This window comes from Polyodon spathula, chromosome 23 (assembly GCF_017654505.1).
Source record: "Polyodon spathula isolate WHYD16114869_AA chromosome 23, ASM1765450v1, whole genome shotgun sequence".
Taxonomy (NCBI): Eukaryota; Metazoa; Chordata; class Actinopteri; order Acipenseriformes; family Polyodontidae; genus Polyodon; species Polyodon spathula.
In genome coordinates, this window is record NC_054556.1 from 3,138,665 (window position 1) to 3,154,613 (window position 15,949).

At 36.6% G+C, this 15,949-nt stretch overlaps 1 protein-coding gene across 1 annotated transcript in view; it reads right to left on the reverse strand.

Moving 5' to 3' along the window:
- The window catches only part of LOC121298277 (voltage-dependent calcium channel subunit alpha-2/delta-3-like), a 145,103-nt gene that overhangs the window by 53,327 nt on the left and 75,827 nt on the right, over nucleotides 1-15,949 (reverse strand). Inside the window, exons 11-13 of the mRNA XM_041225311.1 lie at nucleotides 12,551-12,664; nucleotides 6,633-6,711; nucleotides 4,661-4,794 (exon numbers count right to left, since the gene is read on the reverse strand). Of these exons, the coding sequence (XP_041081245.1) occupies nucleotides 4,661-4,794; nucleotides 6,633-6,711; nucleotides 12,551-12,664 (327 nt within the window). The remainder of the gene's footprint in view (nucleotides 1-4,660; nucleotides 4,795-6,632; nucleotides 6,712-12,550; nucleotides 12,665-15,949) is intronic.

The window sequence follows — 15,949 nt, forward strand, 5'->3', positions numbered from 1 at the left end:
TTTTCACGTTAAATAATTATATGGTACAAGCAGACTTAAAGCTATAGTAACACAACGTATTTTCTTGACACATTTTTGAGACCCACTAAATCTAATCTTGTAAGGTCAAAGTTAAGAATACTGCAGGAAATTATTGGGAGAAGAAAATGTATTAGTTAAATTTATTGCAAATGAAATATGCTATAAATCTCTCGAGTCAAAAATAAAAAAGGGGAAGTCTCATAACAATTATGTTTTAAAATGTATTTAAATACAGAATTTCCCACTTGTCAGTAGATGTCTTTACATGTTTATAGTACTTTGATAAAGATTTGGGGAAATGAAGCATTCCAATTTAAGTTTACAAAGCATTACGGGTATTTGAGATGCTGCCATTAACCCAAACAGTTAACAATAATGCACAGTATGCTTTCTTAATTTCATTATATGTGATTGCTTGGTGTTCCTTCAGAGCAGTTTAGAGGAAAACATAATGCAGTCTCTGCTTGTCTTTGTCTTTGTTGATGGTTGTGGTTTATTTAATATCCAGAAATATAACTTGTTGACTTATGAGATGTGATTGGTTTTGCAGAGTCATTATTACTCTCATGGCATTTTCCATTACGAGATGACAATCTCACAATTAGCTTTAAAATGTCCTCCATTGTGGCATTCAATTGTGCAGAATAATGTAACTATTTCAGAGTGGGGATAAAAGACTCAAAAACAAACAAACAAAAAATCAGCATGCACCATAAACAAACAAACCAGGTAAAGAAACAAAATAAAACAAGGTTTCTATAATGTGTTGAAACACATTAACACAGATATGATTTACTTAGATGCAGAAGGGATATGCGAATGTCAGGCAGAGTAGCAAAAGCAATCCAGTATTTATACATTCAGCACTAAAGAAACTTTAACTCAGCACTCTAACATTTACATACCCGGACAAATTGCCAACTTACATTGTTTGGCATCCTGCATTACTGCGCTAGGAGAAAAGGAGAGCCTTTTCCACAAGTTTAAACACACATGAAGTAAATCTTTAAACAGTTAGCTCTTACAACAAACTAATATCAGTGAAATCCTGACATCTTACAAAACAGTAACACCAGTGTACTTCTAACATTAAGACAAGCAAAGGGGCGTCTGACGGCTGATAATTATTATCTTCTGGGCTCAACAGCCGGCTTGAAACAGGGTCTAGTCAGTTGATCCAAAACGGCAATGGATCCAAATTCAGCAATTATTAATGTGATTAAATCAGGGCCCTCTAAGTCTGCATGGGGAATCCCATTGGTGTGCGGCTGTATGTGAAACAATGTTGAATAACATCCGTATTTAGATCCGCTGTCATTTATGGTAGATCCATTTTATAGACCCCAATCAGAGTTTGTTGGTCGCTGTTAAATGTATACAAACTGGAAATGACAGAATTACTTCCAACATGGCAAATGAGCTAGCAAGTATTGTAAACACACGTCTCATATGAAAAAAAGTTATTGTAATACAGTAATCACAGTGGTGTTTTACATGTTTAGTCTGCATGCATTACTCATTCAATAAGGACCCAATTCTACTGCTGCTTAAATATTACATATTACAGGTCTCACGCACTTCAGAAATCTGCATTTTAAAACTACCAAAGTAATTACAAAAGTAATCTGTTATGAGGTTTCAATGCTTTTTAAGAGCCAGCTTAGAATGTCATATTTCTTTTACTGGCACCAAGACTATACCAGCGTAAGGTACTGTTATACAAAAACAAATGTAAAACCTGCAATGAAGGCATTTCCCCCTTCCCACTTAGAATAGTGCACTGCCAATTAAAATCATTTTAACGGAAACGATGTTCAAACAAAACTGAAATCTTACATATGTTCTTTTTTTTGTATTGCGTGTAAGTGGGTGGACATTAGGCACAGAGCTGATGTTTAAATGTGTCAAAGTGTCAAATACTGTACTGCCGAGCAGCATTTATGATGCCCTACAGCACACAGTCAGACCCTTTTATCATCCCAGCCTTCAGATTCTTTAATTAACAGTTACAATAAAGAGTGGGACTTATCAAGGGAAGAGCTTTCCAATAGTGGGAAGGCAGCACAGCACAACATCAACGGCACAGCTTCTAACAGATAAGAGACAGCACTGAACAAACTCAGCAATATAGTAAGGCATAGCAAGGTAAGAGGACACAACTAGCGTTTAGTGGTAATTACTTGCAGGTTCCTAATAGTGATGATCTACAAGAGAATGGATAAGGCAATGCAGGTGCATCAGTTTCTAAATATTTAAAATACTGCGAAAGAGGGAGTTGATCAGATGGCACAAGAAGCATGAATGACACTGCCTCATACACACTGCTTGTGATTTTTGTGCCTCATTTTTAAGATGAGAGCTCATTAGTAGCTACGCAAAATAGTAGTTTTACTAAATTGTTGTGCAACGGAAACAGCAGTAAAAGCAGTTAGCAACACCTACATAAAACAAATCACAACAACAACGACCTGCATCAGTGTTTTACAGAAGCCAGGATCAGCTGAGCCATCATCACGTTCTAACATGTTAGCTAGAACAACATGGGATGAACAATTCAACTCAAACTGCAGTGCCAAAAACCTTACAGTATAAGTGCACGAGTTCAACCATGTGGATTATCATCAGTCAAGTGATTTTTGTTTTATTTAATGATGCAGATGGATGGAAATTTTAATATAGGGGCCATATTCACACAAAAATAAAAAAGTGCAAGTCATGAGGAAAAAAAATATCTAAATATGTTATCTAGATTTGTATCTTCAAGCCTTTAATGAAATATAAATACAGTACCTTAAACTAAGAGAAAAGACAACTCTAAATAGATAAGACTTGTTATCTTTAAATTCAGCCCAAAGCCTTCTTACTAGTTCTGTACCTGTAACACACACACACACACACACACACGTAAAAGCAAAGTTGATATGAACTAGTAACATAAATTAAAAATGTAGTTTGATAATGAAAGACCACTCGTCAAGTAGCTGAAACACTAACAAGATATTTGCATTTCTTTAAATCAGCTCAATCCTTTTTATTTCACTTCTGTTGAAACCGAACATCCATTTTGCCTTTTTGAAAACGTCTCATTTCAAATAAACTCGGCTTAAAATACTGTGTGGAAACTGCAGCGCTGTCTATAGTCCATGGCAGAGTGGCAATGGCTGTGGGGTGACACGTGTTGTGTCACAGTATGTTTCATATGCGTCTAACACTGCTACTAAATGCTCAAGGGGCTATTAAATGTAATGAACCCATCTGCTGAGAGAGGGGTCCAAGCAATGTGTTTTATCAGTGCCATACAATGCAGATGGCATCCCCCGTTCCACATCCCTGACAGCCACGTTCACTTTCCTGCTTAAAAGCCTCCTCAACACAATGGTTTGGTTACTGCAGCTTCAATTGCCCTATTATTATGTAACAGTTTTTGTGTGGGAATGCAGATTTTAATGAGTGCAGACAAGGCGACTGAAAATACATAACGGGTAACCTAAAGGCAATTCTGAACTATTTCTCGTGGCTTATGATTTTCCTTTGCACTATTATTTTTCCACTCTTACAAAAGTTCCCCATAGTAAAAGCAAAGCAACGTGTAATAAAGCACAGCTGAAGCATGGTAAAACATAGGTAAGCATTGTAAAGCACAGAGCGGTACAGTAAAGCACATTAAACTACAGGAGGCTGTGTGGTCCTGTGGGTAAAGAAATCCCAGCTCAGCCACTGACTCATTGTGTGACCCTGAGCAAGTCACTTAACCTCCTTGTGCTCCGTCTTTGGGGTGAGACGTTGTTATAAGTGACCCTGCAGCTGATGCATAGTTCACACAACCTAGTCTTGTATCTTGTAAAGTGCTTTGTGATGTGGTCCACTATAAAAGTGGCTATATAAAAATTTAAATATTATATTATTATATTAAAAAATATGGCAAACCAGGTTAAACTATTGTAAATGCACACTATAACTATGGGGAAAGCATGGTAAAAGTGCAGAATACTGTGGTAAACCTCTGTCCAATCTCTATACTGTACATTAACAGTAAATGGTTTTCACCGGGGTAACGTCACACTCTACAGTACATGCCCAGAACTGGTTTAATGCTTCATCAATCCTTTATTTAGCAGCCAAGTCAGTTGAGAACCAGTTTCAACGCTGACCTGACCTTCACATGTTCAGACTGGAGCCGCTGCATGTATTCCAGATACCAAAAGCAAAACAAGTGGCTCAGGCTTTTTGTTGTATTTATTTTATGTATTTGAAATGTATTTTTTTTATTTGTTTATTTATTTTGTTTTTTTTAAAGATAACACATGTTATTTTTATTTTATTTTATTTTATTTTTTTAAGTGGGTTCTCGCTGATATTTATAAACCAGGCTATCAAGTCTGGACACCAACCACAAGATATACGTTATACTCCACCCCACAAGATACACTTTATACATACTTGATTCACATTTTACAGATCAACAATGAGCTAGAGAGCAAGTTAGAAACAACAGCAACATCTACAAATGCTGACAGATCCCATATTAGTGAGGTTCAAAGTCCTTGCATCCCATAACCCCACACTAAAAACAAAAACACTGCTTTCATATGTTGCACTGGCAAGTTTTGTTTCAGAGAGCAGAAATGGAAACACTTACTGTACTGTCAATGTATGCCTCTGTCCATATAGTGTCATGTTCCTGGTCGATGACTTTGGGTCTGCTGAGAACATGGAGGTACTCCATCACATTTTCTTGCACGTCCGCTAATGTGGAGATCTGTGTGAAATATCCTGAAATGGAAAAATGTACAGAAAATGTACTGTGCATCTACTGCATGCAGAACTACCACAGTCATTTCAAAGAGAACCACTGTAACCAGTCCTGGGTTTCACGAGCCAGGAATTAGATGTACTGCGCCTCCCTTTAAGAGTGTGAACCACTCCTTTTACTAAATTGATGTGCTTCAGTGTGATTTATTCAAGCTGTGATACATGTGATCAGTTCAGAGCAGATTTACATGAGGCCTGGACTGTTCAACCTCTGGCATCTGGTCATTTCAGTAATATACTTAAACCGGAGTGTAAGTTAAGTGAGATTATCCATCCCTGCAAGCTTAATAACAACGATTTTTAAAAGAGTTGTGCTGAGGTATACATTTTGTTTTGGCTTTCACCGATACCCAGGATACTGTAAGTTTAAAATAACCCTCCCTCAGGCATATGGGTCCTATGATTCATATTTTATTGGGAGGGATATATATTATATATATAGTAGATATATCTATAATATATTTTATAATATATAATATCGAATTCCCCCTGTGACTTTTGAAAGCCCTGTGATCATGATATTTTCCAGAGCAAGGACTTTGCTGTCCGTCCAGAATGCAGTCAGCTGGAAATGCTGCAAACTGCCTCCATCAGTGCTGTGCATCCATGGGGAAAATCACAGTACGGAAAATTGATTTTAGGGCCATTGACCTCAGTGACAGCACTATGCTTCAGCCCACCCATGCACAGCTTAAACTGTGGCACACTTATTCAGCCAATCCCCACATCATCCTTACTCGCCCTTTACTGTTCTCCCGGAGTGCTGATGTTAACTTCTCCAGGTACAGATCTGGGCTGAGCCGAGGGGGGAGGTGCGAAGAAAATAAAAGAACCATTCATAGTGTAAGACTGAAGTAAAAAAAAAAAAAAAATAAATAAATGCTGGTATGCTACTGAGCTCCAATCTTCACCCCATAATAATAATAATAATAATAATAATAATAATAATAATAAAATAATAATAATAATAAGAATATAAGAAGAAGAACAACAACAACAACAACAACTATATAATATCATATATAATATTTTGCCCCCATTCAATCTCTGTATTTGAAGAGTACAACAACATTAAACAACACTGAAACATTTCAGGCTGTACATTTTATAACCCATTTAAGAGCAAACTAGAATAGTTGGCGCCAGTTTGCCTCAGTGATGCTTTGATGATGTACTTGCCATTGAAGTGCTAACAGGCTCTACCGAAAACAATAATTGGGGTAGTGCAAGACCTCTGGTGTAGACATGGCACTGTGCATTATCAATACCACCAAACATTAGAACATTTATACCATCTGCATTACAATATTTAATACCTCTTTAATACTGTACTGTGTGTTTTGTATACTTGTCTACTGCTGTTTCTGCCAAGTTACTGTTTATAAAGTTTAATGTCCTTTATCAAGCATTTCTGTTTATTTATATTGTAATTACTTAGCAAATACTTACACATAATTACTAGAAACAATGTTACAATGCACTTAATGTGTACATTTTTTTCCACCACAAATGGAAGTAAACAATTGTGTCAGAAAAGTCAGTTTTAAAATTAGTTACATCTTGCAAAAAAGATGACACATGAAGTACATTGTAAATATGCATAATAACATTGTAATTATGTGTAATAACACATGTAGTTACAAAGTAACTACTATTAAAAACACAGTAATTGGACACACAATGTACAGCGTTACCAGAATCTCCATACAATAATCAAAGTTACAAAGATTTCAGCGGCACCACCTCTTTGCCTTTCTTCCACCAGTTATATTTATGAATTAGTCAATTAAAATACAGACCTTTATTAGCACAGGCCATCCATTTAAGGTTATCAGCAAAGGCAGTCTCACGTCCAATTAAATAGGCAAATATGCGAACCTGAAAAGAAGAAAAAAAAGACTAAATGGTTCTTATTTAATGTGTCTTGACAGACTCATAGTTTATTACTAGTGTAAAACTGTCTTCACAAGTACAAGGCATTAGAAACAGCAATTAGAAACAGCAACTGTTGCTAGTACAGGAGTATGATTTACTGTTATTGTAAATGTGTGTTTTTTTTTTTTTTTTTTGGGGGGGTTTAATACTCTGTACTAATGGTTTAGAAACAACAGCATGTTTGTCTTTTGCAGCAATGCACAACATGTTTTTTGGATCTTGTCTAACAATGCATTAAACTCCCAGAACCCACAAACCTCAGAGCAGAATCATTTTTGCAGAATGAGGTTCATTGTAAAATGTGTGCCATACAATAATCTTTTATGTTCTGTAGAAAAGAGCTATGCACTAAAAATAACAACCTCTATATGCAGTTATTATTATTATTTTTTAGCAAAGGTTTCTCAATTATCACACTTGCACCATCACTGATATAAGGAATTAAATGGCCCATAATTAAGTTTTAATTTAAGATCAATTTACCTCCTATATTAGTGAATGTGGAAGGGATAAATCCAATAATTGGGAAGGACAAGCCGCTGCAGAAAAAAAATGACTAGATTTCTGCACACACAGCATTAGATGAGAGCAGAGAACTGATAGAAATACATTATTACCCTTTTCCCCCACTACCTTAATAATACATAGTCAACAAGGGGACCAGTCAGTAAGAGTTGTGGCTTTTAGTCAATTTTATGTGAAGTATGTGAATAATCAGCTAAAAACTACATAACTAGTTTAAAGAAGAAACATAAAAAGAGAATGACAAAAAAGAAACACAGAACACACAGGAAATAAAGCATGTTACAGCTTTAAGTAATGGAATTCAAAACACATGGACCTAATGCATCAGAATTAGACACGGTCCGACAGTTTGACTTTTTAAAAGGTTCTAAAGTTGTTGTTGTTGTTGGGTTGTTGCAAAGCTTCTATACTTGAAGAAACACCCCTAAGTAAAATGGAGCAGAAATTCATTTTCGGAATTGACTGTGCATGATAATTGTAAGCCCAGGCCTCCGGATGCTCTAGTCTCAGTGCTATTGTTTAGTGGTGGAGAACATGCCACAACAAAAAAGGAGAAAGTGGAGACAACTGGCTTGCATGTATTTACAAGTATACTCCCTTCAGTCACTGTGTGGACCTTATTAAGTTTCCTATATTTTCATTTTCTAATGCATAATATATTTTTTTCAAAGTTACGGCAGGGCAACTTCTCAAACTCCACAGAGTTCACACAAACCGTTTCTAAAAATGTAGTTTTAAAAAATCGTGACCGAAGGTGAAATGACAAGTGGAATCTTTGCCATCACATTTCACTGGGACACCAAAATCACGTTACCCTGCAATAGCAGCAGTGACCCGTTGCTTAGTCGACTCGCTGACTATGTTGAAATCAGGCTTGATATATTATAGCTGTAAGGTGTACTTGAAGATGATCATCTTTCAGGTTGGTATAAAAACCTTTGTGTTGGATTTATTCTCCTCATACATTCAAAGCACCCTGTATTTATTTCTCACTGTACATTAATCATAAATGTTTTAGGGGTAATATCTTGTCCTGAAGTTTTGTTTTTGGAGATGTTGGATAAGGCCATGTATTTATCCTGTGCTGATAAATGTGAAATTATTTCACGTTGCATATTCTATCCTGTAATTTCTTGACATTAGACACAACAAATGGGCCTTGCTATGTCAACTTCTTTTTTACAAATTCAATATGGCAGCAAAATGAATCTCTGTTTTAAAAATAAATAAATAAATCATTATGGTGATTAAAACCTCTCTCAAAAACCACATTAACCCTGAAAAACAAGCTGGAAATTTCTGGTTTTTTAAAAACATCCGTCAAAAGACACTGGCATACCATTATGCCAAAACAAAATAGAGACTACAAAAGAAACAGCTTATATTTGAACAATATTAGTGGTAGCACTTTTATTGTGCTGAGTATGATCTCTTTAAAATCAACAGTCAGGGTTGTTTATCCCTAGTTTAAAAAAAAAAAAAAAAACTTGGGACAGTCCAATTTGGCGTTTTATCGCAAATGCTTCTATGTAACTACTGTATAATGGAAATGGAAAATTAACTAAATTTGAAATGTGGAAAATGATGCTGTAAACTAAAGTAACTTAAATTATAAGGCTCTGCAAATGAAAACTAATGTTATAGTGATTATAGTCTGATTCAGATAGGATTTTAATTCACAAACCTTTGGTGCAGAAAAACCACAGTACCCATCCACATTCCAGGTTAAAAAAACCCTTATATTCTTTAAAAAGAAGCTCAACCATCTATACGTTTAGACGGGATGGACGGATCCCAAAACACCACAGTACAGGTAGAAGGATAAACATTCTTTATTTTTTAAGGCGTGTGTGGAAAAACACCCTTTTCTGATACTGTGGAACATATAACTCATACGGTTGGTGAAAATAGAAGTGATTTATGTGTTTGTATAGCTGTATCCCTTGGAGATATCAGTATTAAATTCCATGATACTAAATACTATTATTAAAATACAACTACAGAATTAAACAGCTGTTGCTAACAGCTACCACATTATACTCTGCAGCGTATTAACCAAGAACCAAGTACATACATTGCAATCTCTTAACCAAACATGCTTTTAAATCTTTATTTGTTAACATCCTTGCAATATGTATATATTCCTGCAGTAAAATAAAGAAGGGATCAGTATTTAATAGACAATGCTAATTAGCTCCAAACTGCCGGCAAATTAATTAGATAAAAAAGAGACTCTGGAGGCTTCATATTAACCTGCATCAACATTCTGTTTCTAAGAGAGGAATTAGGGGTTCTAATTAGACTCTTGAAATTGCAAATTCTAGAATGTGCGTAACTAGCTGATTAAAAGCGCAGCCCCTCTTGGGAAAGGGGACAATTGTTTCTGCCCCAGTTTTGCATCCCTTTGTAGCACACCATCCGGAACACTCCTGTTGTCCAAATCCAAGGTAATGATTCTGCCAAATGAATAAGAGCTTGTGCTGTTCCAGCTGCTCCTCCTGACAGAAGGGAAACCAAAGCTGCCAAACACAGCGCTGAGTAACCCAGATGTTGCTGGGAATGCGCTTGGAGGGGCACAGCTGCCGAGATGCCCATTTACATTTCGATATTCTCCAAAATCCCCTCAAGAGAAGAAGCTGAACTGTTTTTATGCTCGAGAACTTTTTTTTTCTCTCTCTAAATTGCAGCCTTATACTTTAGTGCACACTATGTAGTTTTAAACAAGAAGAATGTTAATGTCCACATTATCAACATGGACAAACATCATGCATCTCTCCACTTGATATCATATGTATTCTTGAACTAAGCAGGGGTAAGGGACTGTATCGTTCTTCCCTTCTTTGTACCCCATCCATACACTTTTTATCAAAATTAATAAATACGGAATTAAGAACACATTCATTTCACTAATTTACAAAAGAAATGGCCTTTGCTTACTGTTTGGATATTATTGTAATTTAAATTTAAAAAGAAAGGGTGTTTATGTTGTACTGAATGAAAGAATGAATAAACAGCAAAAAACAACAACAATAATAATAATAATAATAGTTACAATAAACAACGCCTGCAAACACTGACATTAAACATCCTTCTATAATCAACCAGAGTAGGACTTGAAATAACATGTGCATAATTTTGCTTAGTTGTTGCACAGCACAATGATTTGGTATATTGCCTCAGTGAAAGAGCCAGCAGGTTCCCCTCAGTGGGAAGGAAGAAAAGCAAATGACAGGGATCCTCAATGAATAGATGCTGACAGGGAGAGGACACGGCCGGCACAGGGGTGTGCATCAGTGCTCAGGGGGAAGGATAAAGGGGAGAACAGGCTGGAACAGCAGGAACACACACCACTCTAAAAGAAGATCTATCAGTGTTTATTTTCATAGACTTTACATGGGCTTAAATGCTCATATGTTTTTAACCATAATTTCAAGCATTACAAGCCTGATTTTCCTCTCTCTCTCACTATATATATCAAAATAAACCATAGTTCAGCAGACAGGGGATTTGCAAATTTTTTAACAATTTTGATATAACAGAATAATATAAAAGCATTTGCTCAAAGCTATGCTAAAAACTGTCAATTCAATATTAAGGTAATCTGGATTCATTTTATGGTAGAAAACATGAAGGGCTTTCATAATTTATTTGAAATATGATGTATGTCATAGCGTTGAATACTGGCAAAAGAAACATGGTGATTTTTTTGTAAAATGTTTTTTATAAATAATCCCGGATATAATTTTTACATTTTCAAAGCTATCAGGAAAACACTGTCACAAACCTACTGCTGCAGAAAAACGTTGTCAGCAAACAATCCAAGAAAAAAAAAAACAGAACAAGGGACTGACAGCACGACTAATAAAGGTAATTACAATGATAAAAGCTCATAAACGGCTTCATTCGACATTGTCATTCACAAGCTTGCTGCTATCGCTCAGGACGGCTACATGGAATGACCTTTGTCACGCTTGGGAAAACAAGCTTCCCCACTGTGCCTCCACTCTCACGGAGTGGCCAGATGGGGCAGTTTTGCTTCATTATTCGTGTCTGTGAAGTGGAAACGCCAGTAGAAGGATTCATTACTGTCAGGAGCTTCTCTGCAAAGCGCCCCTGATTTATTAGGGCATAAACTGCTGTTGAGACCATAATGAGACATAAGCGTTCTATAAAGCCTATGAACTCTTGAAAGGGATACACACTGTCTCCAGGAGGAGATCCATCATCAGTTGTAGCTGCTCAGTCAAATGCTTTGACAAGTTTATTAAATTAAACTCCAAAAGGAGAGAGATTCATTTTGTTAACACTCCCAGAGAGTGTTGAAATGAGGGATGAATGGGACACAAAGCGATTAAAATAAAAAGGCTCTGATAATCTCACAATTTTAAGAGGTTTTTCTTTAGTTACAGTATGTGTAATGTGTTTATTCGTCTATTTTCCTTTGTAAAGGAATCTTCATCATCTTTAGCTTTCACAAGCTTGACTAGATTTTAGGGCACAGTCCCTAGTTGATAGGAGGTTTACTAGACATAATGTAAACAACTACTGCATTCTGGGTTTCTTTGCCAGTCCACTGCAGTATTCTAACAAATTATAAAAATAAATAAATACATAAATCACGCCAAAGATAAACAGTTCCATGGACTGTTCTCTCTTCTTACGGCACAATCAATCAAGTTTCATGTTCAGCCTCGCCAAATAATCTTTTAGCATGTTACTGAAGCCAGCCGTAAGTGCTTATATCAGCTCTTAAAGTATGCTGTGTCACACAAAGTCAGAAAAAAAAAACTTTACCTAGGTAACGCTGGCACACACAATAGCTGCAACAATAACGGCATACATGCTAAAGACACCCAACAACTCTCCAATTGAATTCCAACCAGGCACTGGTTTAGCTGAGGCATTCAATTTGCTCCACACAGCCTCAGCACTTTTATAATGCTATTTCACGGTATCCTGAAAGACAGGGGAACTGAAGGTAAAGGGTGAAAGTCAGGGTTCTGGTGCCTTCTGGTCTTATTCAGGATGCTGTCAATGTTTATTAGACTTTGTCTTTAATATGTTGTCATGCAGGTAAGGTTGTCCCACACCCCAAGGGGAATTCAGAAACATGCCTCTGGGTTTAAGAGGCCCTGAGAAAAAGTATTTAATGAATCGTCCCCATTGGGTATTTAAGCGGTTTAATCTGTATTGACATTTTCTCTTTTTTATTTTTTATTAATGTTTAAAACTATTTATGAGAAGACGGCCAACTTACCTTTCTGTCTGGCCAATTGTATTTTGCAAATACTGCATCGTAGGTGTCCACTGCTCCGTCTGTGATCAGCATGATGGCCTGGCTGCAGATACTTCCTTGACCAGTTCGATTATACTACATTCAGAAACAGAAAAGGAGGCCAAGCACAGAATGATTTAGTGATGAACCTTTCATCAGTTGTCGTGGGATACTCTTCAAGTTCACCTCCTTCTGATTTCTGCAACCGCACTGTAAGTCTGTGTAAACTTGCCCTACAATGTTACAATGCAAGAGGAAAACAATAATCCAGAGACCTTCCACACCACGAGTCACATGAGCAAGAAAAAACCTGCCAAAGTACTGTACACCCTGTAAAGTGACAATATAAAATCGCTGCAAATGAGGCAGCTATGAGTTTTGTCTTTTAGTAATAATACACTTCACACTCTATGCTGCCAAGAGTACATTGATTTATTTTTTATAAAAGAGCAGTCCTATGCACTCTATTTTATCATTTTAAACAGTTTACATAATTAAAAGTTGTACTATAGTTAATATATTAATGAATATTCTAATAATTAACATCCCAGAGGTGACTTTTTAAATGTAATTTAATCATTCAATCAAATCAACCATTTAATTAATTATTATATAGATCATTAATCAAGACATTCATTATTATATCGATCCATTTATGTTGATAAAGTCAGCTAGCTCATAATATCCTATGCTAGAAAAATCAGACGACTCATATTAATTTGTCTTTGTCTCTAAGCACTGTGGACAACAAACAAAAAAAGCATATGCATTCACTGGTGATCAGCACAAATCTGAATAATTACACAGAGCTTGTTGAAGACAAACTGCTCTGCAGTTACTGTTCCCCTTTGTGAGCAATGAAATATGCAACAGACTGTTAGGTGATAATGTTTGGAAACAGTGTGCATCCAACATTGAGTTTGTCACAGGTCAATGAATCAGTTAATTACTATAATGCATCTCAGGAGATAAGCTTAATATATACTGTTGCAGTTCCATTTAAAAAGAAATGAGAACTTTTCCCATGAAGTTCCTTGTAATGAAATGTGTGCATAATGAAAACAGCTTCCATTTATAAACACTGAATATACACTGTTTTAGAAACTGATAAGGAAACAATGGCTGAAGCAAATAACAAAATAACACCAGCCTTCAACTCTATATTATTCTATGTGTCTCCCCTAATGTATTGTCCTTAGCAAACATAATTAAAGATAAAGACAATACAAGTACTAAGGTAAGTCTGTGGAAATAGACACTGCTGTTGGAGTGTGATAGGAATGGGAGTACCAGCACATTCTTTGAATATAACTCGAGGGAGGGACTTTAATAGAGAAGGCCGGGACAATAACTTTAATATAAAGTGAGTATCATGCAGAAACAAACTGACTTTCAGCAGGTCTATAACCTTGACTTCTATAACCCTTTCAGAGTGAATACAGAGGACACCTCACAGGCCACAGGTAGAGAGAGAGAGCACAACGCAGAGTCGGTTTTATTGAGTTTGCAGTTTTAGCTCATGGCGAGACTGTTATGTGTACATGTCTGCATGTACAATGTGGATGGTTGATGTGTCTGACAGTGTGCTGGGATAATGTGTTTGTTAGGATTTGTATTATTGCTATCTTTGCCAGGTCTCTCTTATGAGAGATGTTTTAACTCCTGGGTAAACCTCTGCAGCCTAAAGTGGTTGTACTGCTCCAACCCATGAAAAAAAATCTTCATTCTACTTGTGTCAAAAAAAACCTGCCAAAACAGCAGGCAGATTTAAGCCTACTAGAATAAGAAGCAGGTCCGAGGCTGTTTAAAAAGCATGAGTATGTCTTTGTTGCAGTACTGTATCTCTCTTTTGAAGCAGACAGGTTAATAATAGCCCAAGGTAAAATAATTCTAAGAGCTGCCACTGCAGTACATGTGCCACACGAACCCTGAGAGTCTTCCTGCAGAACTGAGGGTCAATTCAAAAACCAGAAGCGCTCGCAAATCCCCATCTCCAAATAAATATTCCTCAAATCCAAGCTTAACAGGGCAAAGGCTGGGCGCAAAAGGGAGACCCTACGCACCACAAGAGAGCATCTTAACCACAGGGCAGAAGAGCCAGGCTCGCTTGCAGTATTGGTTTTAGAGCTCTTAACCTCATCTTGCATCACGACAGGGGACATGACAGAATCCGTGACGGCTGCTGTCTATTACACAACGCTGTCCCTCACCCCACCACTTTATTTAGAAAGAAAAACAGGTGCAGGTGCACTACTTGTTTGTTGTCTAAGGTCAATAGCCCTTTAATTAATCAACCATTTCTTGTTTTCATTACAAAATGAAATACATTTGCATCACACTGTCTAATGTAGATCTTACTGACTAAAACGTATACGGAGCTGAAGTGCCGAGATTCATTCTCAGGCACATGTTTGTCAACTACAGTATGTTGATTTTTAATATCAGCCTGGGGGGGTCCTGCTTATCCAAAACAGTTATGGAAGTATTAGCATCTCTGCAGTTAATAATGTAAGGGGGGGGGGGGGTTAATCCCATTAAAATGGTGAACAACCATTATACTAATAAAGACATGCATTGGTGTTATTAACATGAAATATCAATATTAACAATCTTCAGCATCCAAAATAATATTCTGATAAACCCCATTTGGATTTTGCTCCCGGTGGACAGTATGATCAGTTGATTCATATAGCACATAAGAATTCTTAATATCTAATAACCACCTGAAATTCTCTCTCTCTCTATGAAGTAGCGAGGGCAATGAAAGTATTTTCCATGGTAATCCCAATGACAAGGATCTTATAACGAACTACAATAAAATGCAATGAAATGAAACTCCAGTGCAGCATGCCATCGACAGCCTTAGGAAGAAATTTAACATGCCTGGAGTTTTCCTTTTTCTTACTTCCTTTTTAAATTAAAAAAAAAATAGCATCCTTATAGCTCCTTATAGCTGTCAAAAAGACACTAAATACACATGCAAATGCTGGTATCCTTGACTAAACACATTTGCAATTCATTAAAACACATTAATAGCAAAATATGACTGAAAAGTACAGTATCTTACTGTGTAAGGTAAAATTACAGACATGTGCACAAAGCTAGGTTCTTCCTGTGAAATCTTAAAATGAGTTATTACAAAACATATTAGTTTCACTTATATGCGATTTTCACAGTATCTGCTTTGTTTTTTGTCCTATAAAACATTATGATGTCTGGAGTCAGAAGCAGACAGATTCCCCAGCACACACCATCTGTACAAGCCCTGAAGGGAAGACAGAAGTTGGATCTGGCCCACAGAAAACCAAGTGAAATACCCCAGGCTGAATAGGACAGGGAGCATGAAGACAGCTAAGTGTTTTTATTTTGCAGTGTTGTCTC